The sequence below is a fragment of the Podarcis cretensis genome, assembly GCF_951804945.1.
Source record: "Podarcis cretensis genome assembly, chromosome: 2".
NCBI lineage: Eukaryota > Metazoa > Chordata > Lepidosauria > Squamata > Lacertidae > Podarcis > Podarcis cretensis.
Genome location: NC_137171.1, coordinates 38,203,926 through 38,213,847, shown reverse-complemented (window position 1 = coordinate 38,213,847; position 9,922 = coordinate 38,203,926). Strand labels below are relative to the sequence as shown.

General features: G+C 41.3%; 1 protein-coding gene across 4 annotated transcripts; it reads left to right on the top strand.

The window, feature by feature from the left end:
* Window positions 1-9,242, top strand: CYBC1 (cytochrome b-245 chaperone 1). Of its 4 annotated transcripts, none has more exons than XM_079966292.1 (7): window positions 1-23; window positions 1,216-1,352; window positions 2,613-2,654; window positions 3,736-3,809; window positions 4,245-4,341; window positions 5,159-5,303; window positions 7,099-9,242. In XM_079966292.1, exons 2-7 carry the CDS (start codon window positions 1,268-1,270, stop codon window positions 7,268-7,270), a joined length of 615 nt encoding a protein of 204 aa, XP_079822418.1. In that variant the 5' UTR covers window positions 1-23; window positions 1,216-1,267; the 3' UTR covers window positions 7,271-9,242. The 4 variants fall into 4 exon arrangements, with proteins under 4 accessions (XP_079822418.1, XP_079822415.1, XP_079822417.1 ...); XM_079966289.1 differs by lacking the exon at window positions 1-23 and adding an exon at window positions 230-574; XM_079966291.1 differs by lacking the exon at window positions 1-23 and adding an exon at window positions 585-835.
* The last annotated feature ends 680 nt before the right edge of the window (window positions 9,243-9,922 follow it).

The window sequence follows — 9,922 nt, the reverse complement described above, 5'->3', positions numbered from 1 at the left end:
GAAGTTGGGAAGCGACGTCTTAGTAGGTGAGCCAGAGAGAGGGAGGGTGGAAGCGGCTGCGCGGTGGGAGCATCGGGAGTGGGGCGGAAAAGGAGGGGGCCGAAGACTGAAAGGGGGTGGCAGTTAGTGGGAGCGAGAGGGCGAGATGGGGGGGGCGGGGGCGGGGGAGCGGGACCGGAGACCGTTAACGGGGGGGGGAGAGAGGGGGGAGAACGTCTCTTGCATAGGAGGAGGAGGCTGGGCAGGGGGGACCTGGTGTGGTCCAGTTCCCAGAACTGTTTTCTGACTGCATAGCACACACACACAAATGGTCAATGGAGGGGGGTAAGTGCCTACGCACACTTCCCTTTTTGTCCCTTCCACTTTTAAAATCATGTGCGCGCTGCTCAGTGGTGATACTTGCAGCGATGCAATTATGCACAAGGCAGAAAGCGAACTTTAGATTTCTTAAGTGCTTTGGTGGGGTGGGTTTTTGTAAAAAAAAAAAAAAGTCACAAAGTGCTTTTGCATTTAATGAAGTTGACGAAACTGGAAAGCTCTCTTTCTGGTCTCCTGCTTGTGTTATAAGTAGAAGGTGCGGTTCCCAAGTCTCAATTTGCCTCTGTTTTATAATATTCCCGTACGCTTCCTGTTTTTGCCACAGTGTGATCTTACATTGGTTCTGGTGGATGTGTTTTTGTTTTGGGGGTATTATAGATGATAAAGATGGATGACTACTTGCTAGTTGCTTCCTTTACCCACGCACCCACTTCATTTGTGATACTACATGCCATAGCGTTCTCTGAATATAGACCTGAGAAACTAGTGTGTGGTGGACCTCCTCCTAACTCCACATGTAAGAATAACCATTCACTTGTCCGACTTTCTTTGGGCTTAGATATTGAGAAAGGTATAAAACAAAAGTTTAAACTTTGGTTTTAAAAGTTGGAAAATTGAATGTAGGTTCTGTTTGTTAAAGTTAAAATAAGCATATGACTGAAAAAGCTACCACTGACTTCACCTATTCAGATGTTGAGAGTGCACATTCTGCTTTAAAGTACACAAATTTGATTGGCCTATTACTAGGTATATGCATTTGTACTTTTCACAGAATTTCTGCACTTGATAATAAAACACCACATAAATTTAACATGGGACTGAGGTACGCCTCAAAGTATGAAGGGCAAGGGTCTGTAAACAGTGTCTCAATTGGTTTTGTTCCCTGTCATTCTGTAGGTGGCTTCTGTGAGTTTTCAGGAGCTCTGTAGATTTGCCCCTACTTCCCAAGATGTATATGTTGGTTGAAGACCACTCAGACTCTGTTCTTCATTTGACGAGATCACCTGGTATCAGATCTTGGTCTCTCCTTGTAGGTAAGTCTTCAGTTTTGTATAGGCTGATACTCCCTTTTTAAAAAATGAGTTAAAACAAATCCAGATTAAAAGCTTGCTGAACAGCAATAGTGGTGACATAGTGGTCACCGGTGTGGTGACATAGGTGGGACATTGCTGCCCTCCTGGCTTCCAAACACAGTCTGTTCCCAGCACTTACTGAAGGGGGAGGTGTCAGGATCCAGATTCAGTGTGCCGGAGCCAATCCGCCACCAACCATTACTAGTTAGGCCAGTAAGCACTAGTGATGTGCTCTGTTTGGAAGCCGGGAGAATAGCAGTGTCCCTCCTTTGCCGCTGCACTGGCCACTACTGCTGGAGAGGACATTTTACTTTTGCCTTTATGGTCTCTTAGGTCAGGGAAATCTCTGGTGAATATAGAGAGTGAGGCTTGGATTTCATGTGATGGGCAGGAACTTTTAACAGGTGGGATTAGATTTTACATATTGAGTGGAATATTACTTTGGTTGCAAGCCAATATTTCATAATGTAAAGGGGGTCCAAAGCTCAGTAACCTAAGGTTGTATCCACCCATCCTTTATTCAGAGTAGAACCAATGAGAATTAATGATCACGGCTATCTCAGGCCCTTGGATTCCAGTGGTTCTACCCTGAAGAAACGTTATTTGAATACAACCCTATTCCCCCCCACAGTATTTTTCTGCTCCACTCCCACCAACAGTAATTGCAATTGATTCTGGAAATCCTCAGTAGCCAGTAAGATAATGCAGTTGTTGCAGATGAATGCATTTGGTTTGCTATTGGCATCACACTATATTTCCAGCTGTCTTTCCATATCACACATTATAATCTTTGAGAAAGTCCTCTAAGCCTAATCAAGACAGATTGCAATGGTCTTCCAAAAGACCACAGGGGGATCAGACATATAACAAGTTGTAATACACAACTGGAAAAACTCTGAAGGCGTTCTGAAAGTTTCATGATGATATAACAGACTTAGAGTCATTAGTGATGTCACGCAACTGGCCTAATTTGATATCTGGCTCCTTATTCGGATTTCAAGTAAGATTTTATTCTCACTTGCCTAAATGGATCATTGTTATAGCGTTCAGTGGAATAGTTAACTCAAATGTATTGCTATTGTTATTTACGAAAAATAACACTGAAATTTAAAAGGCCTATCAGCACATGCATAAAACTTGTTTTTCTAAGAGCAAAGTGCTAAGAATATTTAAGTAGCTGAAAGTAAATTCTAAATTCATATATCTCCTTTCTCTTTCTAGGGATCTCCTCTGTAGGTCTGGCTGCTGCTTACTATAGTGAAGGTAAAGCTTAATAATTTTGCTAGAAGCTTATAGCTGGATCTTACTTAATTAACCGAGGAAAACAATGAAAACAGCTGAACAGTAAAATCCCAAGCATCATGATTAAACCTAGCAGTAGCTAATCAAAATAATTGTAGTTAAAAGAACAGTTTATATGTCATATTGGAAAATAAAGTTGGTTAAATAAAATATTTGCCTGGGGCTGAAAGGACATCTACTTCGGTCCTGGGTAAGCCTCATGGGGAGGGCCTTCTGTCGTGGGGAGATGGGAGGTGGCAGGATCACAGCTGAAAAAGGCTCTGTCTCTTTGCACTTAGCTTCAGAGCACTCCAACATTAAGGTTTTGAAAGCCTGTAAAAAACAGGATCTTGCTTAAAAGGGGGATATCTACATTTGCTGCAAAGCTGTAGCTGACAGAAAGTTGAATGCCTCTGCCTGGCACAGTGTGTGCAACGTACTGAAATAATTGCTTCATTACCAAACAGGTGACCTCTTTAATTTACAAAATGTGTTTGCTTTTACTGTTCTTGAGTTTATTTATGAATCTGTTCCTATGGAGGTGTCACAAAGCAATTTACAAAATAGTAAAAATATATGTACAAATATACATATACAGCAACCCTTAGAACAAATGCATATGTACAACAATTAAAGACAATGGTATACAGCTGTACCTTGGTTGTTGAACGCACTGGCACTCATAGGTCTTGGCTCCTGAACGATAGAAACACGGAAACGAGTGATCCAGTTTTTGAACATTTTTTTGGAAGCCAAAAGTCTGATGGGGCTTCTGTGGCTTCCAATTGGCTGCAGGAGCTTCCTGCAGCCAATCAGAAGCCGCCCTTTGGTTTCCGAACGTTTTGGAAGTCGAACGGACTTCCAGAACTGATTCCGCTCGACTTCCAAGGTTCGACTGTGGTTTAAAACAATAGCACACACATACTCAGTACAGATACTAGCTGAGATAAAGAGCTCAATTTAGAAGGATTGTTGAAATAAGATACTAGTTCTAAGGGTGGGTGTGGTTTAGATGTTTGCAACTAATTTGAAATATTTGAAATTTGAAATATTTTCTGTTCAGACAGCTTGGGATGGAAACTCTTTTATCTTGCCGGCTGTCTCTTCGTAGCTGTGCAAAATCTGGAGGAGTGGGAGGTAAGCAGCGTGTTAGGAATTGCCTTGGTTGCCTTAGCCAAATGCTTGCTCAGATTGCTTTCTCCATACTGTTTTGTTAATGTTGCTTGTCAGTATCCCAGAGGAGGGCCAAAGCAAGTTCTCAGTTAATCTACCAGAGTATATGCCGTGAGAGAAAGCAAAAGCATCTTAAGCCTTCCTGTGAAAAATGTGAGATTTGGTAGGTTTCACTTTGGGAGAAGGACCTGGGAACAAGCTTATTTGGTGTAATCCAATAATGGGACAGCAGTGAACATCTGTTATTATGTATTTACTTAACTGCTACAATAATTGACGTTAATAGTGGGATACTTATCCTTGCCCTTATCTTTGCCTTTCAAAAAAGCAATTATTTTCCCACACTCCCACAGTTGATTCTATGCTGTGACATGGTGGTTGGGTTTTTTTTCTGCATAGGAAGCTATATTTCAAAAGGATTCAGGAAAAGTTTTCCTAAAGACATTCAACCTTTACAAGAAGCTGCTGACTCTGTCAAGGGCAGGTCACGAACAAGGTAATGCCACAAATGTAGCAGTATGACCCGTGTTGTGCAGCAACCAAATATATACCATCTCGAGTCCAGGACTGTGTGTACACTGTACTAATGAAAATCTGTTAGTTATGGGGAAGGGTGAAGAGTTTATCCTGGATAATGAAGAAGCTAGCACCAGGATGTTGGGAATCTAAGCTCAGTGTCTCATTCAGCTTCTGAAGCACAACCCTTTCAAGACATTGTTGTGGAGCCAATTTTTCAGTGTCACAGCACATACATAATGCTTTAGAACTGCCTTTTAACGTTTGGCAGGCACCCTGACTAGACCATTTTAGACTCATGATAAAAATGATTTTTATTTCAGCAAGTCTATCCAGATTCATAATTGAGTTTTACACACTTTTTAATATTTGCTGCTTCTAACTTTGTATCACTGATTAGTGTTTTATATTTTATGTACATTGTTTAGAGGGTTTTTTAATGAATGGTTTATATATATATTATTCTGAACAAACAATTTTTACTGCCATAAGGGTTAAACGTTGGGTTTATTGTTTTTAATGGATGTTGAGACTGAGGTTGTAAGAAAAAAACATTCTGTGCCACTAATTATTGGTGAAGGATTTGGAAAACCTAACTTTCCATTGCCTCAGTTGCATTTTCATTTAGTTCTGTTGGTCCTTAAAATAATGATAGGCAGTTGGCAGCAGCATGAAAGGAAGGCTGGACTGTTTTTACTACCGTGAGTGTAGGATATGGGAGTGTAATGTTTCAGAGAACACAGCAAGTGTTGCTTGGAATCACAGTGCTAACAATAATCTGATTCTTTGTCAAATAGTGGTGGTTCCATTGGATGAAATTCGGGCTGTGAATGTGGAAGAGGAGAAAGTACGCTACTTTGGGAAGGGCTACCTAGTTGTCCTGAGATTTGTCACTGGGTTTTCACACCCTTTGACGCAGAGTGCAGTGATGGGCTGCAGGAGGTACAGTATGAATTTTCTCTTCTGTGATGGTTCAGGATTTGTGAGAAAGCATTAGTGAACCTTAAGCAGACAATATGACTTTCAATAATTAGTTGACCTTGTGCCACTTACAGTTCTTGAGTTGTGGGATGCAGGTGGTGCTGTGGTCTAAACCACCGAGCCTTTTGGGCTTGCTGATCAGAAGGTTGGCGGTTCGAATACCCATGACGGGGTAAGCTCCCACTACTCTGTCCCAGCTGCTTCCAACCTAGCAGTTCGAAAGCACACCAGTGCAAGTAGATAAATAGGTACTGCTGCAGCGGGATGGTAAACGGCATTTCTGTGCGCCCTGGCTTCTGTCACTGTGTTCTGTTGCGCCGGAAGTGGTTTAGTCATGCTGGCCATATGACCTGGAAAGCTGTCTGTGGCCTGAAAGCGAGATGAGCACTGCACCCCATAGTGGCCTCGACTGAACTGAACAGTCCAGGGATCCTTTACTTTTATCTTTTCTTGAGTTGTATATGATGGCCTCAGTTGCAGCTGGGGCATGCAACTTCTTCTGCACCAATTCCTCACTGTTGAAATATGCCACGAAGCTACTAACTTGTATATTTTGGTTGGTATTTAACAAGCTGGGGTATATTTTCATGATTGTAGTACATTCTAACCTAAACTGCAGTTGATGAACATGTTGCATGCATACTGTTCTGGCACTATGAACCCTAGGTGTGGATAACATTGAAGTTGACATGTAAAAAAATAAATTGAGACAGTTCTTCAAAATCTGAGTTTAAAAAAGAAAACTTAAGAGCCCTGCTGAATCACGCCAGCGTCCCATTCCCACAGTGGCCAACCAGATGCTGATGGGAAGCCTGCAATGGCCCTTGATCGCTTTATCCTTTTTGAATTTGTCCAAATCCATTTTAAAGCCATCCAGGTAGTGAATTCCATAGTTCAACTGTGTGCTGTTTGAACAAATATTTTCTTTTGTCCTAAATCTTCTAACATCAAAAATAATGTGGATCTTTTATTATGTTGTCTTGTTATTGAACTTTGTATACAAGGACAAGATTCTCTCTGGATAGAAGTTATCATTCTAAGAGCTATGGAGCCACATAAGTAGCTACCATTGAAAGCACCATACATATTAAATGCCTTTTAAGCCTTGTGCACCCACAGCTCCTTCACTGCTCCCTTAGCATGAGCTAAGAAACAAGGCAGGGTGTCTGTTAACTAAAACATCCAAACTAGGAAAGCATGCTTATGGCTTCTAAACAAGGCAGGATAAGAAGCCATGCTTTAATGTTGGCTTAATTATCCTGGCTGGTTTGAAAGCCATTAATCACAATTTGCTGGTTCAAACATAACAGGGAAACTAACTGAGACTTCCCAGCTTGTTTGGTTGCTTGTGTGAAGGGAGGAGTGAAGCAGCTGCGTGTGGGGGAACAAGGCATGCTCATGTCTTTGCTTACTAAGGGAGATATGCTTGTCTGCATGCAGCCACTATGTGATTAGAACACAAAAGCCTTGCACATTTTGAGTACGCACCCCAGTCTGAGAGCTTAATAAACACCATCAGGACCACCGCCACCATCGCCAGGGGAGTAATGAAGCTAATGGGGAACACAGTGTGAATTGCCCTGAGCCCAGCATCTCTCCTGCTCTGTGGTCGGGCCTGAGTGGAAGGGATACTTAAGGAGTACTTTTAATTTTGCTGCCTCCACCACCCCGTGATATTTTGTATATTTTGTGCACTTTTGTGACCACCTCAAGTGGGCACATGAATTGCTAACTCTTGCTTGTGCCTTTTCAACAGTGATGTAGAAGCTGTGGCCAAGCTCATTACTGGCTTTCTGGAGCTGAACAAAGTTCCAGCAGACAAGTATATTGAGAACAGCAGTGAAACAGATGTCAGTGATGAAGAGGAACCCTTCTCAGAAATCTACGGTAGCAGCTGTTTAGAGGGACCAGAAGAACCTGATTTTTAAAGCCTTCCTTTCATCCCCAGTGAAATGAATCTTTTATTAGAATTTCCTTACATGTGGTTTTAGAGAAACAAAACTGAGCAAAGCTATTGGCCTGGTTTAGATGATCACCTAGGACAGCCTTGAATTTGAGCACTTCCACTTTACCTCTGTGTGCGAGAGAGGAGTGAAAGCTTTTGTTTTCATGTTAGAACAAACCAAAGTTTTGAATTGCATTGGGAATTGCGACCTGTTCTGAAACTATGGTTTGAGCCGGATTGTTGGTGTTGGTTTTTTTTTTTTTTTTTTTAAGAACAAAGCACTGTTCATAAATAATGTTGACCTGTGGTTTTAAGTGTAAGCTTTCACTCTCCTCTTGGGTGTGAAGGAGAAGAGAGACAAGAGGAGCCCAAGGTACAACGCAGTTTGTTCCTGTTATTTTAAACCATGGTTTAGATGATCTCTCGAACCCAGACCTTTAAGTTGCCTTACACATATGTCTTCAGAAGACTTGTTAGCTCATTGGTGAGAGACTAGTATCTTCATTTTTATATTTTGCCACGAGTTTGGTGACAGCAGATGAACTTTCTATTACTGCTGTAGAAGTATGGTTTTTATGTGTGAACATTTTAAACTTTTTTTTTACTGTTTTTCAAAGGAAATTTCCAGTGTAGTAATAAGATATACAAACTATGGATTTTTTTAATTTAAGAAACCCCACACAACAATGGAAGAGCTTTTTGCATTTTGGGCTGTAGGTACGAGTCCAGCCTTTCAAGAGGTTACTTTTTTAAAAAAAATGGAAGATGGGATATTTCAAAGTGATTTAGACAGTAAGGTTTTTTTTATTATGAAAAAGTATTAAGATCTATGCCAGGGTGGAGATTTTGTGCCCATCTGGATCTTCCAGGACTCCAGGTCCAACAAACCTTTGCCAGCAAGGCCATGCTGGCTGGGGCTGTTAGGAGCTTGGGAGTCCAGGAACATTCAGAGGGCTGCAGATTCCCTGATCTGCCATTGGTTTTAAGCCTTTTTCAAAAATATATACCTCATTTTATAAGATCTTTTAAATGTATTGATTTACATGTATCCTTTTGTTTTACTGTTCATGGTAGATAATTTATGAGCAGCTAAGGGTAGAAGATTGTAAACGCTCGTCAAGCAGAAATTTTACTTCTGATCACTCGCGCTACTCTTAAGTATTCTTCAGGTGTCAATTGCAACAGTAAAACTGTTTTATAAAGTGGCATTTCAGTCTTTATACACTTTTTTGTAAAGCTCCCTGTACTGTTTGGAAATCCAGTGTTAATATTTCTTATTGGATCCTTGATTCTTATGGAACTTTCTTCTTTTATATTTCCTTTTAACTATAACATGTATATGTATATTTGGCTTTTAAATTTACAAAGGTTGTAAGAAGATAAAAAAAAGCTTCCTGCAGGTACTTGTACATTTCACATAGGGCACAATGAATGGAGAAAAAGAATGCATCATTTAAGTACACAAAGCTTGTAACTCTTAAAATAATACGTGTAATTGTAAGTATTCTATAAAATTTGAGAGGCTATATTCAGTTGTATTGCAATTTTATCATTACAGTAGATAGAAGGAATTTTAATTTAAATCAATTATAATGTCATGTTTCACTATTAAGTGGTGTCTCCCCAAACACTTGATTCATGGTCTTTGGATGATCATGGAGCCTCAGTTGCATCTGGAAATTAAGGTTGAAATGGTAGTATCTGGAGCAAGCAATTCCACCAATTCTGGTCCTCATTTTTCTGTTGGAGATTCCATTCCACCTTTTGGTTCAGACATGGAACTGTTACGTGTCACATGTCTGTTTACATTCCAGCAGTGTTTGCTGGCATAAGCGGAACTTCCGCTGTCTTTTTTTTTTTTTGCTTTTGACTCTCTCTCTGAGAAGACAGCAAGGAGAGACGACATGTTTCTTTGTCCTGATTTATGTTTAATAAACCCGTAGTTATAGTATGTATCCACAGCCTCAAGCCTCTTCTGTTTGTGCAATTTGCTCTGCTAGGTAAAGTGCCCATGTCAGCAGACCTGGGTCACTGATAAATGTTGGAACCAGAGGTTGAGGGATCTTCGCAGCGTGACGGCTGGAAGGAGATGATCCAGCCGGGGGCTAGCTAGCTGGCCGTTCGACCCCTGGATGCCGACACTCACCTGAAGGCTTTCCTACTACTAGGTACTCTGTGTAGGTATGCGCTTCCTTCAGAAGATGCTGCTGGAGACAACCTAAAGTCTGAGGCTTTGAGTTCTGACATTCCAGACCTAGAAGTGCAGTTTTAAATAAATAAGCAATCCTATTTGAACTCCCAAGGACCACTTTCTCATAGGAAGCCTTTTACTCTTCACCATGTGCCTGTGTAGAAATATAGAAATACAGTCATACCTCTTGTTATGTTTGCTTCAGGTTGAATCTTCAGGTTGCATCCTGTGGCGACCTGGAAGTAACGAAATGGGTTACTTCCGGGTTTTGCCGCTCGTGCATGTACAGATGCTCAGAATGATGGCATGCGCAGGCGCGGCAAATCGCGACCCGCGCAGACGTGGGTTGCATTCTGCTCATGATGCGAACGGGGCTCCGGAACGGATCCTGTTTGCATCCAAAGGCACCACTGTACATATGACATTCCAGAGGGAATTGATTTA

Excerpts from the sequence above, each read along its gene's own strand:
- CYBC1 (XM_079966292.1), top strand. The coding sequence starts at position 1,268 with ATGTATATGTTGGTTGAAGACCACTCAGACTCTGTTCTTCATTTGACG. Across the intron at positions 2,655-3,735 it reads TGCTGCTTACTATAGTGAAG|ACAGCTTGGGATGGAAACTC; the intron begins GTAAAGCTTAAT and ends TTTTCTGTTCAG. Across the intron at positions 4,342-5,158 it reads AAGGGCAGGTCACGAACAAG|TGGTGGTTCCATTGGATGAA; the intron begins GTAATGCCACAA and ends TTTGTCAAATAG.